Source organism: Oncorhynchus gorbuscha, linkage group LG07, assembly GCF_021184085.1.
Source record: "Oncorhynchus gorbuscha isolate QuinsamMale2020 ecotype Even-year linkage group LG07, OgorEven_v1.0, whole genome shotgun sequence".
In the NCBI taxonomy this organism is placed as follows: domain Eukaryota; kingdom Metazoa; phylum Chordata; class Actinopteri; order Salmoniformes; family Salmonidae; genus Oncorhynchus; species Oncorhynchus gorbuscha.
This window is the reverse complement of record NC_060179.1, coordinates 67,563,110-67,587,676: the sequence shown is the minus strand read 5'-3', so window position 1 is coordinate 67,587,676 and position 24,567 is coordinate 67,563,110. Positions and strand designations below refer to the sequence as shown.

The window sequence follows — 24,567 nt, the reverse complement described above, 5'->3', positions numbered from 1 at the left end:
TTCTCCTCACCAGCAACTTGAGTTAGGAAGGACGCCTGTATCTTTGTAGTGATTGTGTGTAATTAATAACTTCACCAATGTGCAAACAGATATTCAATGTCTGCTTTTAAGAATAAATGTTTTTACCCGTCTACCATGAAGTGCCCTTTGCGAGGCATTGGAAAACCTCTGGTCTTTGTGGTTGAATCTGTGTTTGAAATTCACTGCTCGACTGAGGGACCTTACAATTATCTGTATGTATGGGGTACAGAGATGAGGTAGTCATTCAAAAATCTTGTTAAATACTATTGCACACATGCAACTTATTTAGGCTTGCCATAAAAGGGGTTGTTGAATCAAGATATTTCAGCTTTTCATATTTAATTAATTTGTAAACATTTCTAAAAAAACATGGTATTGGGTGTAAGGCCAGTGACACAATTTCAATTGAACCCATTTTAAATTGACTAAACATTTTTGAAAAAGTCAAGGGGTGTAAATACTTTCTGAAGGTATTCGTTCAGATTGGTTTAGTATGGTCGTCTTGAGTTGATTTACATTTCCAGAAAGAACGTGGGGGGTTTCTGAGGATTCATGCTGGTTGAAAGACCTATCATGCTAATCGGCCATTCTTGAAGTGGTTCAAGTATAAAAGAAGGTTGAGGTCAACTGATGTATTACTTAAAGCCTGTGATTGTTAATATGGGGATAAAACAGCGCTGGGATTCTGCGGTGTGAACAAAATGTGATAAAACAAGTTTCAAAAAAATAAATAACTAAAGATCTGTAAATGTCTGTCTCTCTCTTGCACTGTTCTTCTCCCAAGCACAGCACACACGATGCTAATAAAAAGTATGAAAAAGAAATCCTTATCAAAGTTGTTGTATTAATGGCAGGCATAACATGTCAGGATATAGCAAGGACCCCATAAATTATCTAGCTATGACAATGTGATCTCAAAGGCAGTGTTTCATTTAAAAAAAATAAGATATTCTTCCAGTTGTACTGACTTCAACAGCTGACTGGGATGTACTGTTAGGAATGTTGATTTAAATAAAGAGAAGTACTCAAGATTTAAAACAGTACTACAAAAGGAGATAAACTGTATAAATGGGAAAAACAAAAACACTGTACGTTGGATATTTACAGGACAGTTTTACATGTTGCTCGGTACTGATGACTTGCATGGGACTAAATATTTAGACGATAACAACTTGAATAGTCTAGGTGCATCAAAAAGGCGGTTCCTGTCAACAATCATTTTCATATTAACAAAAAGCTAAGGAATACTGCATCTGATACTCAAACAAGTATTGGAATATGTTTTTTCAAAATGTCATTCCATCTTTAGGAACAAAGTTGTGAAATAATCAATACTGTAATAACCATTCATACAGAATATACATTTATGATGAGCCAAATAAAACACCTTCATACTTTCCCCCCATCCAATCACAATTTCTTTGTTATTCAAAATAGTGTTTGCACAGGAAGCTAGGTAGACTAAGCCCCCATGTGAATTGGTTTCGAGCCAAATGGTCATATTCCACAAAAAACATAGCAGCGAATAATGCTGAATAGTCTGTACAGTAGTGGTACTGGTTCAGTTGTTTGTAACGCTTGTGTAGTCGTATAGTGGTAAGGTAGTGGCTGACCAGGCCTTGCTTAGTGTTTCAGTGTTGAGACTAGGATCTCCAGTGTTGTTGGTTGCACTGTTACTCTACATCTGTCAGTTGAGCCACATGTTGACTTCCAGACAGAAGTCAAAGATGAGCCAAAGACATTCAATATTACCTCTGACATTGGACAGAACTTGTCCTAAAATAAACACTGTGGCATCTATAAAATAGAATCGATGAACAAAATCAATAGAAAACAAAATAATAACCAGCATTAAATCAAATTGGAGAAAAATATATTTATAGACAAAAGCAAATGAACATTGTTTGACATTTTAAAGTACGCATCATTTTCTAACTTGATGCCACGTTCCAAACCAGTGTGTGTGCAGAAATGGCACCATTTTTGCAACAAAAAATGGAATGTGTTCAATCAACCTGATGCTATTGAAATATGTTTTTTCCCCCAATATTAAATTACCTATCAAAATATTACAGATATAAATCAAAAAGCACAGGTATCATCAAGCAGCAGTGGCCCACATTCAGGTTAAAAAACATGAGGGCAGTGGAATGCCCTGGAATGTCAAATAAGAGTTGTTGATCCAACTCAAACGTTAAAGATTCTGCTCTGGTACCCTGGTAATAAGGCAGCTTATATCTGCTATGACAAGAACTTTTTCTCTAGTTCGAAGACGGAGGGGCGGCTGGGGCTGCTCTGAATTCGGCAGAGGGGCACGGTGCAGTCACGTTTCTGCCCCTCCGTGTCCATGTCAAGCAGAGAGCAGTCCATCTTGACCTCAGCGGAAGAGAGGACGATGTTGAGGCTCCTGGCGCTCTTCTCACCAGAGTAGTGGCCCAGGGAGTAGCTCTTGTTTTGGCCCCTCAAGAGACCCCAGGAGTGGGGTTTGCCACGGAGGGACAAAGGCCGGGGTCTGGAAGCAACAGTCTCCCCACTGGCTGCTCTCTCAGGGGTCTCCTCCCGAGAGGTCGTGGTGGAACATTGTCCTGACGAGGTCGTGTGACAGCCAGATGTACCATTAGCTGTGGAAATAAATTAACAGTCAGTTTCATTGCAACAGTTCTGGGCGCAGTTGTACAGTGGTGTCACCTCACAGCATTAAACAACATTACTGCATTATACAGTCCTGTCTGTCACTTTCACTCACTGTCCTGAACGACAGACGAGTTCTTCCTTCGGAGGATGGAGCCCATGCTTTGAGGCGGAGTCTGCTCTGGGGCTGCAGGCTGGGGGAGGTGCTCGACCTCAGCTTGAGTCCTGCTGCCCGGACCCTGTGGCTGGGAGCCGCTGTTGGGCTGTGCTCTGGGGTCTACCTCCTTCACAGGGATGGGCTCAGGCCCCTCCACGTCCGACTGCAGGAGGCACTTGGTGGAGTTGCACTCTGAGATGGAGGACATGGAGATGAGGTTGACAGGGCCTTGGGAGCCCGCCGACAAGGATAAGGCTGCTTCCTCCTTGCGAGAGGAACGGCCACAAGGGGGGCTGGTGCTGCGGCGGAAGCGTGTGGCGCGCTGAAACAGACCCTCTTTCTTCTTCTTCTCCACGCTGGGCTGGGGCTCAGGGTCGTCTCCCGGTGGGGCCTTGAGCGTGTCACGCAGGTCGAAGCCCAGCCCCACCGAGGCCAGCATTGAGGCACAGACGTAAAGCACGGTATCTGTCCGGCGGCGAGCTGAGGCCCTCTTCAGACTGTTGGTGGGGGTGTGCTGGGGGGTGGTGCTGGTGGAGCTGGCTGAGGTGGTGCTGGGGTCCTCCAGGCCTTCCCCAGGGCAGCCTCCTGCCGTCCCCTCACCCCCCTGCTGCTGCTCATCCTTCCACAGAGGTAGATCGATGTAGAACTGATTGGGGAACTTCAGTTGCTTTGGTTTGCTGTTGTCCGAGCTATCTGGTGAGCATATCTCATCTTTATTGGTCCCTAAACATGAAGGACAGAGACAAATAGTCATTGATAAGCTTTTGACAGGGACTAAGAAATGGTATTGTTGTATTTGATTATATTAGAAAACAGATTTCTCTCACCTTGCTGCTCTGCAAACAATGCAGCCAATGGAACGGACTTCTGGGACTTCACCAGACTGGTGGACCAGGGGTTGTTTCCATCAGACAGTGGCCTCACTCTGCCAGGACAAGTCAGTTTCATCAAACAACCCACACCAGAAATACTGAACGGAGATGGAAAGAAACACTAATGTCCTGTACCTTTCAGCACAGTTTCCCCGCTCCTTGGTCTGAACGGAGCTCGGTCCCCACGTTCGCCCCTTCTTCTTAATCCCCTTCTTGACGTCATCAAACTCCTCCGGCTTGTAGATGGGGCTTCGTCCCCATGTCCTGTTGCTCTCGTCCAGAGTCACTGTGATGAAGGAGCGAACATCAGTCAACAACTGGCAGAGTACTCCAATGCCCCAGTGACAAATCTCTGTGAGAGTCCAGGCCAACAGCAGATATATTAGTCTTCAAACACCTGAGTAGCTAAGCAATTAGAGGACTGGATTATTTGAGAAGACAACCTCCACCGCAATAAGAAATATAATCCCTGCAGCTGAACACTGGTTAGGAAATCAAAAAGACCCAGTATTTTGATGTCGATATTTCAAGAACAGGTTGGGTTGCAAACAAAAAAAAACACCTTCTGTGATAAACATTACAGGTTACAAACAGCCTCTGACGCATCCCAACGTGTTCTTCATTTCGAAGCAAACCCATATTATTAGTAGTAGTAGTAAAAACCCTGAAACACCCTGGGATTTTCAGAGGAAAAATCAGCGATGATGATAGTCCATCAAGTTGTCTTAGTAGCCAGAAGCACACAGGCAGCAGCTGGTAGCCCGTTGTTAGAACTTTAGCAGTTGAGAAACACGTTAGCCGGTGCACAGACAGCGGCCACATCCCAACAATGCCACAGTTGCTTGCCTTTCTTCCTAAACCCAGTAGAGGGCTGGCACTCACTGGTGATATCCACATCCTGGTGATACACATACATACTGCCCCTTCGAATACTGTCAATGCGGGCACACACTAGAGGGAGAAAACATTCACGCAGAACCACATCAGCATTTGGAGAGGGAAGCTTACCCAGTCATAACAGCTATGCCACAATGAAGCACACAAAAAAATACTTTATTTGATAGTTACATTGTTTTGTTATGCATTTAACCCAGGTCTGTCGTGTTCCTGTGTTAATGCAGTATGTGGATTGATTGTCTAAGGTGCACTTACACTGGATGGCCCGGAGGCGGGGTATGAGTGTGGGGCTGCTGGGGGGGCTGGAGCTGTTCAGACTCCTCCTCTTGTCCATGGAGGGTGACGCCTGAACCGTGATCTTGTGCTGGAAATCTAGAAAACAGAGACACAGGCAAGGGTGGTTGGTCACTTGTTTAGCTTTTACCATTCGTGTAATCTCTAGTGGACAGACTACGCAACATAAATGGTATCGTAATGTCTGTCAAAAGACTGGGATGCGATGACTAACGAACAACACTAGTTCCGGTGCTTTGGTTTTCCATCACTGGTAATTTTGAGATGATTTGGGTGAGGTGGGGCGGGATTTGCAGCTTTGATTTTAAGTGGAACACTTTTTTGGCTGAGAGTTTCCATTTAGGGGGGTGGAGACTTTTTTAGTCTGGTTAATATCTTACCTCATACATCTATGAGAAAGACAGAACCTAATTGAGCATTTGAACAAATAACGCAACATTTTTGTTCTGGGTGTCCGAGATTACCATTGATGTAAAATTTGTTGAACTTTTTTTCTCAACTTGAAGATAACATTGACTTAAAGACAGACAATCTCGACAAGTCAGAAAGACCCACCTGACGGCAGGCTGATGCGGTTGCCGTCCTTGAGTTTGAGGCGGCTGCGTTTGAACTTGCCCTTCCTCTTCTTGACGTTGGGCTTGTCCTTGTTGAGCTGGAAGATGAGGATGTTGAGTTCCCTCTCCAGCACGTTGATCTCCCGCTCCGCCAGCTGCTGCTCCCTCCTCTTCAGCAGCTCCTCGTGGGACTTCTGCTGCAGCGCCGCACGCGTCAGCTCCTCCTCACGCGAACGCAGCTCCTAATGGAAGGAAGGAGCACATGTAGGAGGGTCACATGACAGACAACTCTGTATAATATAGTTTTTCCCCCTACATGTTTCATTCGGTGGGGTGCACGACTCGCCCAAAGTAACAAAATTATAAATTGAGACCAAACGAAGCCAAGGAGGAGGAGGGAGGAAGGGACAGCGATAGGCAGGCGTGCCCACCTCTGCAATACAATGATAGGGGAAACCCTGGAAAATTTTCCACATCGACAGGTTCTAGACAGGACATTATTTCCTTATCCCTTCTATCATTTTTGCTAAAAATAATTCACAAATACCTTCCTTGTTTACAAATTTACCTTTGCAAATAACAAAGGTAAATCTGCAGCATAGCAGTGATCAGTGCCCTGGAGCAGAGCCCTGAGTGAAGGAGAGCTCTTTTAAGAGAGGCTGGCCAGCACTCACAGGTTGTAAATCCCAACTGGCTTCATGGAGCTTTGCAGAGACCTTGTGGTGTGTGGGGAAGCGATGACATAGCCAAAGACCACAAGCTAAAGGGGGCCCCTCAGTTGCTGAGGCACAGCTACAGAGTGGTAGAGAGGCATTGGACTGCCTGGCTAAGAGGCTGCCAATGCTTGATTGTCAACTAGGTTGCAAATGATTAGGGTTAACAAAATCAGTTGATCTCCTCTACAGGGCAGCATTTGCATTTCATGTTCTTGATTTTGTTTAGGTTCCTCTCATAAAACGGAATAATCCTTAATGAATTACTTCTGCAAAGCAGCTTTACAAACTCACTGAAGTGAAAATTAGATTTATGTTGTGTAACAACATTGCAACTTGTAATGTTGAAAAACTACATAATAATTTGTGTTAAAAATAACTGAAACAATAACTGAAACAATAGCCCTATATACGTCCGGCAAAAAACGTCACTGAAGTTTTAGAAGAAAGCTGAACCTCATTATACCTACAGTAGGTTTAGACTTATGGTCCCTCAGAAATATAGATGGATAAGTGTTTTAGATCATATGCAACCTTTAACAATGGAATGTAGAAACTCACACTGGAGGAACAATAACACACAAACACACACACAATTGTACCTCTGTACATTTCTTGTGGTCAAGTTTCAGTACAATAACTTGTTCTCCAATGTGCTTCTGTTACCTTTTAGGAGGTAATGAAATGAACCGGTGTCGTATGGGGAAATAACATGAAGAATTGACATGCTAGACAATCCCTGGGAGAGGTTTGACATATTTCGTAATTTTCCAAGTTTGCTGCTTAACAATTCAGCTGAATTTACATGAAAGCGCATTTGATACAGCAATTACAAATCCCATTTGATATAAGAGGAGGGACTAAAGGAAGCAGCTTGTCATAATAACAAGGGGAAATACTTTAAACCATTAACACTAATACCTTATTTTGTTAGACAAGATTAGCTCGCTCCCAGAAATTAACCATTCAAATTATAGCATTTCCTTAACTACAGGTTTATTGCACAGCTGCCTTCCAACCGCTTCTAACCTTATACTTCTCAGTTTATACTTGAGCTATACACCTTACCTACTTAATGAAGCAACAAAGGATGAGTAAATTATAAAACAGGACAAATGTACTTAGTGAAAATTCTAAATACATTGCACAACATCTCGCACTGTTTCCCGAGTGCTGACATAGTGCCTCTCACGATTCACATCACGGCATTATGTTTGAGATTACATGACCCTACACTGATCAAATGAACGAAGGCATATGGGGAGGGATGTGACACTTGCTGTTATTACAGATGTATGGTCTTAATTTGACCTACATTGTCACAGTAACAAAAGAGTGATCAAATTAAGCTCCTAAACCTGTACCTTCTCCTTTGTCCTGAGCTCGTCAAACATCTCCTGGATCTCCACCCTCCAGTCCTCCTGCATGGAGTGGAAGGAGTCTTGGGGCATAGTGGCCATCACCGCCTCCTCTATGGCTGTCAGCTGCTCCAGGATGGAGGCAAACGACGGCCGGATGTGGGGGTCCTGCTCCCAGCACTCTGAGATAAACAACAATGTGGAACCAAGATTGGGATCAATGTTCTGGAACTAAATCAATACCAATATCTAGTTGTGTGATGTAATTATTATAATTATTTTGAAGTATATATGATTTATTGTCACATACACCATATAGGTGCAGTGAAATGGGTTGTTTTACAGGGTCAGACATAGTAGTACGGCACCCTGGAGCAAATTAGGGTTAAGTGCCCTAACCAGCGACCAAATACACACACAAATGTCCTGGAATGAGAATGTATTATCCTACGAATGTACTTCAGGCAACATGAGTTCTTAAAAAATGGGAACAGATGGATGGTCGGACTTGGTGAGAGCACCTTCCATGAGCTTGGCGAAGGGTTCTGGGCAGGTGGATGGAATAGGGAGGGTTAACTTGTTGACAGCCACACCATAGGCCACAGCCAGCCCATCAATCCCACGGTAAGGTACCTCTCCTGTCAGCAACTCCCATAACAGGACCCCATAACTAGTAGAGAGAACACAGATACAGTGAGCACAATGTCCTAATATTATAACACTATTTTAACACTCAAATTCACATTGCCTAAACCTTTCTTGTTGTGCTTAAACCTGCTGTTTAGAGGAACTTGTTCTTGAATAATGGACATGTTGAATACTAAATAATGGCAGTAAAATGTTTTTTTTACCTGTACAGTGCAAACACAAATGATCCTGTTGAGATTAAGCACCAAGCCTACAGTAATCATCTTTCATGAAATTAATGTTAGCTCCTGATGCATCAGATTGTAGCTACCAATGGAGGGTGTTCAGGGCCACTGTAGGCTATACTGCACATAGTAGTAGTACAGAAAGTTACCTGATAAAACAGTTTTGGTTTAAACAAAATAACAAATCAAATGTATATATATGTATATATATGTATGTATATACATACATACATACATACATACATACATACATACATACATACATACATACATACATACATACATACATACATACATACATACATACATACATACATACATACATACATACATACATACAAATGTATATATATATATATATAATTATATATATATACAAATGTATATATATATATATATACAAATGTATATATATACAAATGTATATATATATATATATATACATTATATATATATACAAATGTATATATATATACATACAAATGTATATATATATACAAATGTATATATATATATATATATATATTTGTATATAGATATATATATATACAAATGTATATATATTTATATATAAATTAATGTGTATATATATATATATATACAAATGTGTGTATATATATATATATATTACATCAGCTGATATCTCAAAGTGCTGTACAGAAACCCAGCCTAAAACCCCAAACAGAAAGCAATGCAGGTGTAGAAACACGGGAAAACACTTATCAGAAATAGGCCGGTTACAAATGTTTCTAAATGTCTTAAAATTAAAGGAGTATCATGGTGCCACCTTTCCAAATCATAATTTCCTCAAAACCCTATTGATTCCAGTCTGACTGTGTTTGGAACAGAGAGTAGAAGGAGCGTGCTGTTATTTTTTTTACCTCCAGACATCGCTGCCTTTGGAGAAGAGGGAGGACTTGATGACTTCGGGGGCCATCCATGAGTACGTGCCAGCAGCACTCATCTTGGTGGTGTTGTGCCACTCTCTGGCTAGGCCAAAGTCTGTGATCTTCAAAGTCTTCCTTCCAATGTCATCGTTCTCAATTTTTTCAAGCAACAAAACTAGGTAAAAAGTAGAGGACAGAGGAGAGGGTTGGTTTGGCGACACACAATGGGATATCTTCTAGGTGTAAAAACACATTTTTAAAAATCTGCTTTTTCATGGGCGTGTGTTCGGCTTTTTCAAGATGACAGCATTATAATAGATCTGTCCCCAGGTCTTAAACATTCTTTATACTGATACATACAGAACCTGTCTGTAAGGCAAAACCGAACACAACACCCTTTAACTGAATGAATAGGCTAGAAACAGTATGAAGTGTTCTCAGAGGACTGCAATTTTTGCTTTATTTAAAGAAGAATATAAAGCACTTTGTGCGATTCAAACAATATAAATATGCAGTGAAACCCGATTAATACTCCTCTATTTTAGAAGACATTCTTCCTCATGGACATATAGACAATATGGATATTACATACTGTACCAAGACTATAGGCCTAGCTGAAGAAGGGAGGCCATTGTTTACTTTGGCAGGTGTGCCACCTTCTACTTATTAAGAACCTATTAACATTGGCATTCACCCCAGGTTCGGACACCTGTTGATTAAAGAGAATTATTTATATTATTAGAATGTGTAACAGTCTCTAAGACTGGGGGTGGTTGCCTGAAAGTCAGATATCAGCTCATTCTGTCCTTGACTCCTCCATATCAAACTTGGCCAAGCTAACAAAACACCATTATCTAAAAACTACAACACATATTTAATTTTACAAGGGAACACTTTTAACTTTCCCATGCCCGGAATGTTAATAATAATCTACTCCAGAATAGAGCATAAAGTAGATAAGGACAGCCAGAAGAGACCTTGACTCTACTGCCAGCTCACAGTCACTGACTTGCCAAATGAGAGGGTGACAAAGCACACAACATAGGCTACATCTGGAGGGTAATGTAACAAAATCACAGTGGACAAGGATAGCAACAATATTGTGGAGAGCTATGGCAGTGTAAGATTATTTTTGTCCTTATTTGTGTGTTATTTGTAGAAGATAAATATACTGTAACTGACATAGCAACAGCCTTCATTTTAGATTTAAATATGTTCCTTAGAGTGGTACAATATTCAAGTAGGCTTATAGGAAGAAACTAGGCCTATTCCTAAATGTGACATTTGGCATTCCATTTCAAAACAGGTTTTTCTGGCTTAATGAGAGCCAATAAAATTAAGCGGTTTCATCTCATTGTTCATGATTCTATAAATTCTGATTAGGCTAGTTACCCGACATAACTCTATATTTTTCCCGAACAGGATACAGAAAAGTGGTATGTTCATTGATAACAGCCTCCCTGATGACATGATATACTAATGCTAACCTTACCCTGAATGCTGGTCCAAACCTCTGAATACAAGTCGGGTTGACATAGGCTGTATTTCAGTGAGACGCCCATGGCACATTTCAGGCCTTTAAAGGAGTTTCCTCAGATGTGGATGTCGGAACCTGAGCTCTGCCATAGTAATTAACATGATTCAGTAGCAGGGAGGGGAGCAAACCACAGCCTAAAGGACTAGACCATCTTTAAAAAACAATTTGTTGAGTATTTCTAACATAGACTAGACCTATAGTTGGTCTATTTGGGCATAGGCCTGGGTGGCACTGAGAAAAATGTCTTTCCCCCTGTTCTTTTTCAGACCATTTCCCTTGTGTTTCTACCACACTATATAAACAAAAGAGTTAGCCTTAAAAAGGTACCAGCTGAAGGTGATAATTTGTAGACAGATCACTGGGTTGAGTCAGTCAGGTTTTCTCCAGCTGTTGGGCTATTCAAGATGCCGGATAATAGGCAGTTCTTTGGTGGCAATAATAAAAAAAATACTCAAAGCTTTTCCAGTTCTACTTTCAGAAAAAAAACTACAGTAAGCGAACTACTCATTATTGTGGTTAATTGCAGGGAAGTAAAACAAAAAGTTTCCTTGCAATCTATAGTAATGCTTAGCTTACTTAAACCCTCCTCTGTAAGGGCATTTACAGTAACAATTGTATAGGTTAGGGTGTAAACTTGAGCGCTAGATGCAAAAATAGCCATGACTTGGATACACAAAATAACACTGTGTGCACTCCAACAGGGCACTATTGTTACCTCCATTCTGGAGCGAGATTCTTGACATTCTTTAACCTTTGCATCTCTGTGCCCGAAACTACAAAATTAAAGTGTTATGAGGGCTGGCAAGAGGCCAAGTTTCAGTGTGCTCTGCACTGCCTGCCAATGAACATTGCGTCCATCTACAGTACCTCTCTGCTCTCCAGCTCCAATCAGCAAGAAGGAATAACCTCTCGTAAAAAAAAATTCTTTGAAGAATTTAAAAGTTGCAGCTGTTGTGGAGATTAAATATAATGAAATTAAGCCTTTCAGACCCAGGAGTCTGGGCATTCTTGTGGCTGCTGTCACCTAGCAACTAGTGCTTGACCACTCCATTGTGCAAACTTATGTTAAGCTTTTGCCCCTCATTAGCGGCATTCCTCCTTCGACCGAGGTATTAAAAGATTAAGACACACAAAGACACACAATTTCACTGACTTTTTGATAATCCCTTAAAATAATCATTGATCAAATCAGTGTGTAGTACTACACCAAGTAAATTGTGGGTTGATCAGTTCTGAAGGTGAAGGTAGTTGGGTCGTGAAAGTTTGTGCACTGCATTTTGCCTCATCTTACAACACATGCTCAAGACAAACATTCACAACAATATCCCACAGATGAATTGCCCTCTGGGCTCCCTTATTTGTGGCCGGTGTCCTAAGTAACTGGTTTAAACAGAAAGTATATAGTTCCCAGTGGGTAAATTTAGTGAGCCCCTTAAACAAACACATTTCCCCCCAATTAAATTCAGCAAGCTACCAGTGCTGTCTGTCACAATAATGTGGAAAGATACACATACTAACTTGTGTTAGCAGTGCAGTGCTGCTTGGGGGTGGGGTGTGAGCCAGTGTCTATTGTCCATTTAACATGTGCTACCCGAATAGCTGTTCAATGGAAGAGGTTGGGTTTGCCCACACCCCCACATCTGACAGTACTATATAGACACGTGTAGGATTCCCCGGTGAAAACAAAAATACAGCTAAATGAATTGACGAACAAGGTTCACCTTCTGAGAAATCTGAACCTGATAAGACAAGCCACTATCGGTATACCGCAGAGCGGACACTGTGCCAGAATCATATTTCACACAACACAGTGGTGATGTCTCACTCTGAAGTACATAGACACAGTCATAGTAAACTCAAAAATGTGAATGCATTATTTAGAGGGACGACTCAAGAGGCCTCAAAAGCCCCACCAAGGTTTGAGTCTAAATATTCTCACCAACTGAAAAACATGCCTAAAACCCAACTGTAGCAAGGGTCAGTTCTAGAATGTTCATGTTTTCTAGTGGCTCAGTTTGGGTTGGTTCTTGCAACACTGGGATTGTGGGTTTGATTTTCACACGGGCCATATAAGCCTAATATGAGAGGCTTAGGAAAATGACCATATTATCATTAGTTGTGAGCTCCAACATTGTAACAGCACTCATGTAATTTAGGAGCACATACACTGATGACATGGTTTGAAGTTGAGTGTTTAGTAAATCAGGGGCTTAATTTGAGACAATATTTCTGGGGTGTTGGGGTTAGGGACCCCAGCTGAGCAAACATTGATCTTACTTCACATCCTCTCAAGGGTCCCCCCCTGCATACAAAGATCCTTCTTTAGGGCCCTGCCTGGTTCTCACATGCACTGAAGAGGATCTGGGTTTCTGAGGATCAGCCACATGCCGAACAGAACGACAAGCAGATGGAGAGCTCTCAGCTGCTTGTACAGGCCTCTGAAGTTCATAGGGGTGACCGAAAAGGACAGTTGGGAGAGGGAAAGTTGCCTGTGGAAATTAATGGAATGCGGAGATGGTGCAATTTCATAGCAGCAATGATTCTGCACTTCCCAAAGGCAGACGTATTTGGGTCAGAATGTAAAACATTACTGCTTTGGCCAACTTAAATTAAATCTGTAATATGTAACTTTTTGGGCAACCTGACCAAATTAGCATAGACATGTGTTATAGATCTGTCATTCGCAATGAAAGCAAGTCTAAGAAGGGGTAAATCTGTTCTATGTGCACTATTTCTATGCTTCCAGTTAAGTTTCATATTTGTGTCTTAATTTTGGTTTTGTACACCAGCTTCCCAGCTGAAAATACAATCGTTTTGTTTAGTGAAAAGATATTGCACAGCGGTTTAGAAGGTAAGATGATTCTCTACACTTGCTTGTTTTGTAACAAACTGAAATTAGGCAAACTATTATAATTTTAGCAACCCGGAAATGGCAGAGCGATTTCTGCATTTTGCACCTTTAACTTAATGTATTGTCAGAGTTTCCGTTCAATTATATCACGCAATATGGGACAGATACTGTATCAATACTTTTGGGGCTCTCATTTTGTTTCAGCTCCGTACTCTGTTCTTGGGATTTGAAATGGAGGTTAACATGCAGATTGTCAGCTTTAATTTTAGGGTATTTACAACCATATTGGGTGAACACCTCTACATTCATATGGAATCTACCATGATTACGGATAGTCCTGAATCAATCGTGAATAATAATACATACTCAAAATATGCTAATGTCTCACCATTAAAATATCAGGGGAGGCATTTTTTTTGGGGGGGTATGATATTTGTACGTGTAAATTTCAAGCTCATTATTCACGATTCATTCAGGACTATCCATAATCATGGTAGCATACACATGAATGTAGTGTTTAAAAATATACTATTTTCTTATTTACAATAAAAGTGACTCTAAAATTACAATACATTACTTACCATCCATTGCTATTGGGCACAAAATAATCGGAAACAACCACAAACAGTTTGTCAAGTCACAAGCTTGATGCAATAACTGCCTGCTATTAATGTGGTATCAAATACTAAACTTTTGACTACTTTAATACACTTAAGTAAATTTGACCCAATACTTTTAGTCCTCTAAAATGGGGGGAGGGGGAGTGCTATAATTTATAAACGGTTCACCCAATATGGATGAAAATACCCTCAAATTGAAGCTGATTGTCTGCACTTCAACATCATTCTAATTGTATAATTTCAAATCTAAAGTGCTGGAGTAGAGGCAAAACATGTTTCACTGCCCCAATACTTTGAGCTCACTGTGTGTCAACAAGTATGACAATAGTTATCTTTCAACATGCCACTGTGGCCAGGTGTTTGATTGATTAGTGAATTAATATGACCATCATCCTCATCATGTTCTAGCATATCATTAATGTGGGATTAGCATAAGAGGGTTTCAGAGAATTTGTGTGATAGTTTGAACAGGGAAAGTCATGGCGGAGAAGACCTTGCTCTGGGTTCCACAAATCATTCCTTCAAATGCCAACCCTCAACTCTCAGTTGCAGGCCTATCTACAACTTGCATGCAGTGTCACCTGAAGTTTAAGTACAGCAGCTGAGCTAACATTACAATAGCATTCCAGGCAGCTTTCCTAATCAGACAATGTGCAAAACCCAACATTTCTTGATGCTAGGAAATATGTTTGTCAGTTTTACAATGATAGTAAAAGTGTATTCAAGAGCTTTAGGGTAATGTTTTAATTGGTAGAGGAGATTGTTGACCATTCCTATGGCCATGCTCAGATTCTCATCTGTTCTGAAAAGTGATGGGTGGTTATTTTGAGCAGATGGTAATATTGATATGTTGCTTACTGTTACAGGATTTCAGGTCACGGTGAATAATGGGCACAACAGCCTCCTCGTGTAAGTAGTGCATGCCCCTGGCGATTTGAACAGCCCAGTTGACAAGAATGTGTGGGGGTATCCTCCGGCCTGTCAAAGCCCGGTTAAGAGTCCCTCCACGAGCATATTCCATCACCAAGCAAAGGTTTGGCTCCTCAAGACAGACACCTTCAAGTTTTATTATATTGGGATGTTGTAGCATGGAGAAGAGCTTGGCCTCTTGTTTAACACCATCCGAAGTTGCAGTAATGTCTTCGTCAGGATCCTGTCGGGCTGCCTTTACAGCAACCTCTTGGTCCTTCCATGCCCCTCGGTAAACTTTACCGAATCCCCCGACACCAATTATTTCCTCTAAAACGAGTTCACTAAAATCTATTTGCACGGGAGTACTCGGACGCTCCCGCACCCCTACAGTGCTACCGTCAGGAAGTCTGTAAATTGCAGGTTGATAAGTAACATAATTCGCAGGGAAAATCCCAACTCGGTGGTGAATTTTACCCGTCCACCATCCTTCATCTCCCGAGATCGCAGCATCCTTCGAGAGGACCTCAACCACGTCCCCCCGCCGCAGACTAAGTTCGTCTTCTCCAGTACTTCCATAGTCAAACACAGCCGTCCACAGCGACCGGGAAAGAGGAGCAGAATGAGCCCAAGCTCTTGCGTTGGGGGAATCTGTCCAGTCATGCTCTCCAGTGTCTTTCGGTCGCCCCTCATCGTTTGGGAAACCAGCCTTGGAAACATCCATTTCTCGGTGTCTGTAGCAGAACCATAGGGTGCAAAGCAGCTGCAAAATCAAACGACCTCTACACTCATTGGAATGCTCGTGAATCGTTCAGAACGATTTCACAAATGGTCAAGACGGTCCCAACATGGTATTCCAATGTCCTGGTAAGACACGTTTGCCACTTTCCTCCACGTCGCCACTCTGGTCAAGTTTAGTTGTGGATCAACTTCTGAAACGTAACTATTCATTAAGTTAGCTAGTAACATTACCTAGTTAGTGTTAAGACTAGCTAGCTAGTCACCTATAAAGTTACGCTAGTTTTAAAGAAAAAGGCACATTTATGTAGCTACCTACTTATCAGGGTGTACGTGGACGTTGACCCAGTTCCACTACGGACAGTGAAAAATAACCCCCAATTACTGCTAGCTAGTTTAGTAACTAAAAAAAAAACATACCTACAGTAGCTGTGCTAACGTTAGCTCCTGAATTATCTAGCAGGCTATGAAGTTTAAGTGGCAAAATAGTAACGTTACCTGCACATTCAGTCGAAATAAACTTGGGTTTAACACCAGAAACATACGCCAACAGTAGTAGCTATATCATTGTTGGTAGCCGAGTTACGTTTTCATCTAACTTTTAGCTGGCAAGTTTAGCTAACGTTAGTTTAATCGCTCTCCAAACCTTTAGTTAGCTAGCCCATTCGTTACGCTAGCTAGCTTAGGTCGTCAGCCCATTGACACTTTAAAAAGTTTGAATATAAATGCAGCTAATGTCTTGTCAGTATGAATCCTCGTGTAGCCAACAATACGAAGTTTTGTTGCGTTTTAATGATTCGCTAGGATCCGAAACGTTCCATCAACTTTCCTCAGAACAATCTGCACGGCCCCCGATATCGCTCTTACTACACACACACTGGGCTGCCTGAGCAGCGGGCTGGTCCTGTTGGAAAGTTTTCTCGCTCGCTCCAGTTTAGCTCTTGAACACGCAGATTGGTGGATTTCCCCTCACGTGACATGGGTGTCTCTACAGGAAAACAAGAGGAGGAGCCTCCGTGTGCAGAAGAGTGCGCGCAGTGATGGCATATTATGCCATATTATTGATGACAGCAGTAATAATGAATTACATTGCTGCCATGTGTAAAACCATTATCTCATGACCACCAACAGGACAATCACAACTTCAACCAAACAGATATAACTGTTGATTAATTATACATAAACTAGCCTACATTCATGTTTGTCTATAAGCTAGGCATATAATTAACTGTAAATACTGTCTAGGATGTTATGGCAGAATTGGGGGGAGCTGTTGTAACTTCTCAAGGGTTATCTTATTGTTTTGTGTTGGACTGTGATGTTATGCATTTCATAGAGTCCTACACCCCAACACTAATACTGTGTTCTTGAACTGTTGCTTGTATAAAAGGACTGTTGTGTAAACAATATGATAGTATTATCACCTTCCACTATTTCAGGGACATGTAACCATTTATTCTTCAAGCTCTTTCCCTGACTGCGATCAGAGGGGGATCTACCTTCCAGCTGCTCATATGTATTAAAGATTCACTATTATCATTTTAAATTTGTCTCTGCCTAATCTTTGGCTCGAGTTTTCCATAAGGCCTATTTATTAACCTTTTAAGACAATCTTTTTGAACTATTACTTGTGAAGGGTGCTCTCATCTTATCTACCAACATAGACAGGGCTCTAACTCCTCTAGCTCCACAATGAAATAGGGTGCAGGCCAGGCAGCAGGCTGTTAGCCAGCCTGCCAGCATAGTGGAGTCTGATACGAGCACAGTCAGTGTAGTCAGCTCAGCTATCACCATTGAGACCGTGTCTGTGCCTCGACCTAGGTTGGACAAAACTAAACATGGCGGTGTTCGCCTTAGCAATCTCACTAGGATAAAGACCACCTCCATTCCTGTCATTATTGAAAGAGATCATGATACCTCACATCTCAAAATAGGGCTACTTAATGTTAGATCCCTTACTTCAAAGGCAATTATAGTCAATGAACTAATCACTGATCATAATCTTGATGTGATTGGCCTGACTGAAACATGGCTTAAGCCTGATGAATTTACTGTGTTAAATTTGGCCTCACCTCCTGGCTACACTAGTGACCATATCCCCTGTGCATCCCGCAAAGGCGGAGGTGTTGCTAACATTTACGATAGCAAATTTCAATTTACAAAAAAAATAATGACGTTTTCGTCTTTTGAGCTTCTAGTCATGAAATCTATGCAGCCTACTCAATCACTTTTTATAGCTACTGTTTACAGGCCTCCTGGGCCATATACAGCGTTCATCACTGAGTTCCCTGAATTCCTATCGGACCTTGTAGTCATAGCAGATAATATTCTAATCTTTGGTGACTTTAATATTCACATGGAAAAGTCCACAGACCCACTCCAAAAGGCTTTCGGAGCCATCATTGACTCAGTGGGTTTTGTCCAACATGTCTCTGGACCCACTCACTGTCACAGTCATACGCTGGACCTAGTTTTGTCCCATGGAATAAATGTTGTGGATCTTAATGTTTTTCCTCATAATCCTGGACTATCGGACCACTATTTTATTACGTTTGCAATTGCAACAAATAATCTGCTCAGACCCCAACCAAGGAACATCAAAAGTTGTGCTATAAATTCACAGACAACACAAAGATTCCTTGATGTCCTTCCAGATTCCCTCTGTCTACCCAAGGACGCCAGAGGACAAAAATCAGTTAACCACCAAACTGAGGAACTCAATTTAACCTTGCGCAATACCCTAGATGCAGTTGCACCCCTGAAAACTAAAAACATTTCTCATAAGAAACTAGCTCCCTGGTACACAGAAAATACCCGAGCTCTGAAGCAAGCTTCCAGAAAATTGGAACGGAAATGGCGCCACACCAAACTGGAAGTCTTCCGACTAGCTTGGAAAGACAGTACCGTGTAGTACCGAAGAGCCCTTACTGCTGCTCGATCATCCTATTTTTCTAACTTAATTGAGGAAAATAAGAACAATCCGAAATTCCTTTTTGATACTGTCGCAAAGCTAAATAAAAAGCAGCATTCCCCAAGAGAGGATGACTTTCACTTTAGCAGTGATAAATTCATGAACTTCTTTGAGGAAAAGATTATGATTATTAGAAAGCAAATGTTGTGCAGGTGAATGAGGACCCAAAAGCGACTTGGCGAAAACAGAGTCTTTAATCCAGTTTAAGGAAATAGCAATACTCCTAGACAAATCGGAGCGGTAAATAAAGCATAAAAACAATTTCACTCGTAATCACGAGAACTGACTGGAGACTCGATAACAAACTGCAGGTTGCCTCGGGAAGGCACTTGACCGTAGCAGACTCAGACACCTGCTCACCACGCAGCATCTGAGGGAAACACGACACGACAGGGCGATACAAAGACACAGCACGGTGAACAATATACAAGGATCCGACAGGACAGGAACGGAAAACAAGGGGAGAAATAGGGACTCTAATCAGGGGAAAAGATAGGGAACAGGTGTGGGAAGACTAAATGATTGATTAGGGGAATAGGAACAGCTGGGAGCAGGAACGGAACGATAGAGAGAAGAGAGAGAGAAGGGAGAGAGAAAAAGGGGAACGAACCTAAAAAGACCAGCAGGGGAAAACGAACAGAAGGAAAAGCAAAATGACAAGACAATATAAGACAAAACATGACAGTACCCCCCACTCACCGAGCGCCTCCTGGCGCACTCGAGGAGGAATCCTGGCGGCAACGGAGGAAATCATCAATCAGTGAACGGTCCAGCACGTCCCGAGACGGAACCCAACTCCTCTCCTCAGGACCGTAACCCTCCCAATCCACTAAGTATTGGTGACCCCGTCCCCGAGAACGCATGTCCATGATCCTACGTACCTTGTAAATAGGTGCGCTCTCGACAAGGACGGGAGGGGGAGGGAAGACGAACGGGGGTGCGAAGAAAGGGCTTGACACAGGAGACATGGAAGACAGGATGGACGCGACGAAGATGTCGCGGAAGAAGCAGTCGCACAGCGACAGGATTGACGACCTGGGAGACACGGAACGGACCAATGAACTGCGGAGTCAACTTACGAGAAGCTGTCGTAAGAGGAAGGTTGCGAGTGGAAAGCCACACTCTCTGGCCGCAACAATACCTTGGACTCTTAATCCTACGTTTATTGGCGGCTCTCACAGTCTGTGCCCTGTAACGGCAAAGTGCAGACCTCACCCTCCTCCAGGTGCGCTCACAACGTTGGACAAACGCTTGAGCGGAGGGAACGCTGGACTCGGCAAGCTGGGATGAGAACAGAGGAGGCTGGTAACCCAGACTACTCTGAAACGGAGATAACCCGGTAGCAGACGAAGGAAGCGAGTTGTGAGCATATTCTGCCCAGGGGAGCTGTTCTGCCCAAGACGCAGGGTTTCTGAAAGAAAGGCTGCGTAGTATGCGACCAATCGTCTGATTGGCCCTCTCTGCTTGACCGTTAGACTGGGGATGAAACCCGGAAGAGAGACTGACGGACGCACCAATCAAACGACAGAACTCCCTCCAAAACTGTGACGTGAATTGCGGACCTCTGTCTGAAACGGCGTCTAACGGGAGGCCATGAATTCTGAACACATTCTCGATGATGATTTGTGCCGTCTCCTTAGCGGAAGGAAGTTTAGCGAGAGGAATGAAATGTGCCGCCTTAGAGAACCTATCGACAACCGTAAGAATCACAGTCTTCCCCGCAGACAAAGGCAGACCGGTAATGAAGTCTAGGGCGATGTGAGACCATGGTCGAGAAGGAATGGGGAGCGGTCTGAGACGACCGGCAGGAGGAGAGTTACCTGACTTAGTCTGCGCGCAGTCCGAACAAGCAGCCACGAAACGGCGCGTGTCACGCTCCTGAGTCGGCCACCAAAAGCGCTGGCGAATAGAAGCAAGAGTGCCTCGAACACCGGGATGACCAGCTAACTTGGCAGAGTGAGCCCACTGAAGAACAGCCAGACGAGTGGAAACAGGAACGAAAAGAAGGTTACTAGGACAAGCGCGCGGCGACGCAGTGTGCGTGAGTGCTTGCTTAACCTGTCTTTCAATTCCCCAGACTGTCAACCCGACAACACGCCCATAAGGAAGAATCCCCTCGGGATCAGTAGAAGCCACAGAAGAACTAAAAAGACGGGATAAGGCATCAGGCTTGGTGTTCTTGCTACCCGGACGGTAAGAAATCACAAACTCGAAACGAGCAAAAAATAACGCCCAACGAGCTTGACGAGCATTAAGTCGTTTGGCAGAACGGATGTACTCAAGGTTCTTATGGTCTGTCCAAACGACAAAAGGAACGGTCGCCCCCTCCAACCACTGTCGCCATTCGCCTAGGGCTAAGCGGATGGCGAGCAGTTCACGGTTACCCACATCATAGTTGCGTTCAGATGGCGACAGGCGATGAGAAAAATAAGCGCAAGGATGAACCTTATCGTCAGACTGGAAGCGCTGGGATAGAATGGCTCCCACGCCTACCTCTGAAAATCAGGATAAAAAAAATAACGCATCATTAACTAATGCCTGAGCTCAACCTCGACAATGAATTGTCTAGTGACGTCAGGAGTAACGAGGATAGGAACGGACGTAAAACGTTCTTTTAGAAGATCAAAAGCTCCCTGGGCGGAACCGGACCACTTAAAACACGTCTTGACAGAAGTAAGAGCTGTGAGAGGGGCAGCAACTTGACCGAAATTACGAATGAAACGCCGATAGAAATTAGCGAAACCTAGAAAGCGCTGCAACTGGACACGTGACCTTGGAACGGGCCAATCACTGACAGCTTGGACCTTAGCGGAATCCATCTGAATGCCTTCAGCGGAAATAACGGAACCGAGAAAAGTAACGGAGGAGACATGAAAAGAGCACTTCTCAGCCTTCACGTAGAGACAGTTCTCTAAAAGGCGCTGGAGAACACGTCGAACGTGCTGAACATGAATCTCGAGTGACGGTGAAAAAATCAGGATATCGTCAAGGTAGACAAAAACAAAGATGTTCAGCATGTCTCTCAGAACATCATTAACTAATGCCTGAAAAACAGCTGGCGCATTGGCGAGACCAAACGGCAGAACCCGGTACTCAAAATGCCCTAACGGAGTGTTAAACGCCGTTTTCCACTCGTCCCCCTCTCTGATGCGCACGAGATGGTAAGCGTTACGAAGGTCCAACTTAGTAAAGCACCTGGCTCCCTGCAGAATCTCGAAGGCTGATGACATAAGGGGAAGCGGATAACGATTCTTAACCGTTATGTCATTCAGCCCTCGATAATCCACGCAGGGGCGCAGAGTACCGTCCTTTTTCTTAACAAGAAAAACCCCGCCCCGGCCGGAGAGGAAGAAGGCACTATGGTACCGGCGTCAAGAGACACAGACAAATAATCCTCGAGAGCCTTACGTTCGGGAGCCGACAGAGAGTATAGTCTACCCCGAGGAGGAGTGGTCCCCGGAAGGAGATCAATACTACAATCATACGACCGGTGAGGAGGAAGGGAGTTGGCTCGGGACCGACTGAAGACCGTGCGCAGATCATGATATTCCTCCGGCACTCCTGTCAAAACACCAGGTTCCTCCTGAGAAGTGGGGACAGAAGAAATGGGAGGGATGGCAGACATTAAACACTTCACATGACAAGAAACATTCCAGGATAGGATAGAATTACTAGACCAATTAATAGAAGGATTATGACATACTAGCCAGGGATGACCCAAAACAACAGGTGTAAAAGGTGAACGAAAAATCAAAAAAGAAATAGTCTCACTGTGGTTACCAGATACTGTGAGGGTTAAAGGTAGTGTCTCAAATCTGATACTGGGAAGATGACTACCATCTAAGGCGAACATGGGCGTAGGCTTGTCTAACTGTCTGAAAGGAATGTCTTGTTTCCGAGCCCATGCTTCGTCCATGAAACAACCCTCAGCCCCAGAGTCTATCAAGGCACTGCATGTAGCACCCGAACCGGTCCAGCGTAGATGGACCGACATAGTAGTACAGGATCTAGATGGAGAGACCTGAGTAGTAGCGCTCACCAGTAGCCCTCCGCTTACTGATGAGCTCTGGCTTTTACTGGACATGAATTGACAAAATGTCCATCAAATCCGCAATAGAGGCACAGGCGGTTGGTGATCCTCCGTTCCCTCTCCTTAGTCGAGATGCGAATACCTCCCAGCTGCATGGGCTCAGTCTCTGAGCCAGAGGAGGGAGATGGTTGCGATGCGGAGCAGGGAAACACCGTTGACGCGAGCTCTCTTCCACGAGCTTGGTGACGAAGATCTACCCGTCGTTCTATGCGGATGGCGAGAGCAATCAAAGAGTCCACACTGGAAGGAACCTCCCGGGAGAGAATCTCATCTTTGACCACTGCGTGGAGTCCCTCCAGAAAACGAGCGAGCAGCGCCGGCTCGTTCCAGTCACTAGAGGCAGCAAGAGTGCGAAACTCTATAGAGTAATCCGTTATGGATCGATCACCTTGGCATAGGGAAGCCAGGGCCCTAGAAGCCTCCCTACCAAAAACTGAACGGTCAAAAACCCGAATCATCTCCTCTTTAAAGTTCTGGTAATTGTTTGAACAATCAGCCCTTGCCTCCCAGATAGCTGTGCCCCACTCTCGAGCCCGGCCAGTAAGGAGTGAAATGACGTAAGCAACCCGAGCTCTCTCTCTAGAGTATGTGTTGGGTTGGAGAGAGAACACAATATCACACTGGGTGAGAAAAGAGCGGCACTCCTTGGGCTGCCCGGAGTAGCAAGGTGGGTTATTAACCCTAGGTTCCGGAGGCTCGGCAGACCAGGAAGTAACAGGTGGCACGAGACGAAGACTCTGGAACTGTCCAGAGAGGTCGGAAACCTGAGCGGCCAGGTTCTCCATGGCATGACGAGCAGCAGACAATTCCTGCTCGTGTCTGCCGAGCATGGCTCCTTGGATCTCGACGGCAGTGTTACGAGCGTCTGTAGTCGCTGGGTCCATTCTTTGGTCGGATCCTTCTGTTGTGCAGGTGAATGAGGACCCAAAAGCGACTTGGCGAAAACAGAGTCTTTAATCCAGTTTAAGGAAATAGCAATACTCCTAGACAAATCGGAGCGGTAAATAAAGCATAAAAACAATTTCACTCGTAATCACGAGAACTGACTGGAGACTCGATAACAAACTGCAGGTTGCCTCGGGAAGGCACTTGACCGTAGCAGACTCAGACACCTGCTCACCACGCAGCATCTGAGGGAAACACGACACGACAGGGCGATACAAAGACACAGCACGGTGAACAATATACAAGGATCCGACAGGACAGAAACGGAAAACAAGGGGAGAAATAGGGACTCTAATCAGGGGAAAAGATAGGGAACAGGTGTGGGAAGACTAAATGATTGATTAGGGGAATAGGAACAGCTGGGAGCAGGAACGGAACGATAGAGAGAAGAGAGAGAGGAAGGGAGAGAGAAAAAGGGGAACGAACCTAAAAAGACCAGCAGGGGGAAAACGAACAGAAGGAAAAGCAAAATGACAAGACAATATAAGACAAAACATGACAGCAAATTACGGACTCCTCTTTAAATCTGCGTATTCCTTCAAAGCTCAGTTGTCCTGAGTCTGCACAACTCTCCCAGGACCTAGGATCAAGAGAGACGCTCAAGTGTTTTAGTACTATATCTCTTGACACAATGATGAAAATAATCATGG

At 43.5% G+C, this 24,567-nt stretch overlaps 1 protein-coding gene across 6 annotated transcripts; it reads right to left on the bottom strand.

The window, feature by feature from the left end:
- Positions 1–1,877: 1,877 nt before the first annotated feature.
- Positions 1,878–16,822, bottom strand: map3k21 (mitogen-activated protein kinase kinase kinase 21). 6 transcript variants are annotated; one of them, XM_046357278.1, is made up of 12 exons: positions 16,410–16,822; positions 15,123–16,116; positions 9,251–9,431; positions 8,019–8,167; positions 7,504–7,679; positions 5,428–5,668; positions 4,834–4,950; positions 4,528–4,632; positions 3,817–3,967; positions 3,637–3,734; positions 2,768–3,532; positions 1,878–2,642 (listed from the first exon to the last, which is right to left on the bottom strand). In XM_046357278.1, the coding sequence occupies exons 2-12, from the start codon at positions 15,895–15,897 to the stop codon at positions 2,263–2,265; spliced, it is 3,138 nt and encodes a 1,045-aa protein (XP_046213234.1). In that variant the 5' UTR covers positions 15,898–16,116; positions 16,410–16,822; the 3' UTR covers positions 1,878–2,262. The 6 variants fall into 6 exon arrangements, with proteins under 6 accessions (XP_046213234.1, XP_046213235.1, XP_046213233.1 ...); XM_046357279.1 differs by having other exon boundaries at positions 15,123–16,105; XM_046357277.1 differs by having other exon boundaries at positions 15,123–16,822.
- Between the last annotated feature and the right edge of the window lie 7,745 nt (positions 16,823–24,567).

Bases quoted from the DNA above. Each gene is read 5' to 3' on its own strand.
- map3k21 (XM_046357277.1), bottom strand. From the start codon at position 15,897: ATGGATGTTTCCAAGGCTGGTTTCCCAAACGATGAGGGGCGACCGAAA. The intron at 9,432-15,122 runs GTAAGCAACATA...CTTTTTACCTAG, and splicing joins TGACCTGAAATCCTGTAACA to TTTTGTTGCTTGAAAAAATT. The intron at 8,168-9,250 runs GTAAAAAAAATA...TCTCTCTACTAG, and splicing joins AAAGGCAGCGATGTCTGGAG to TTATGGGGTCCTGTTATGGG.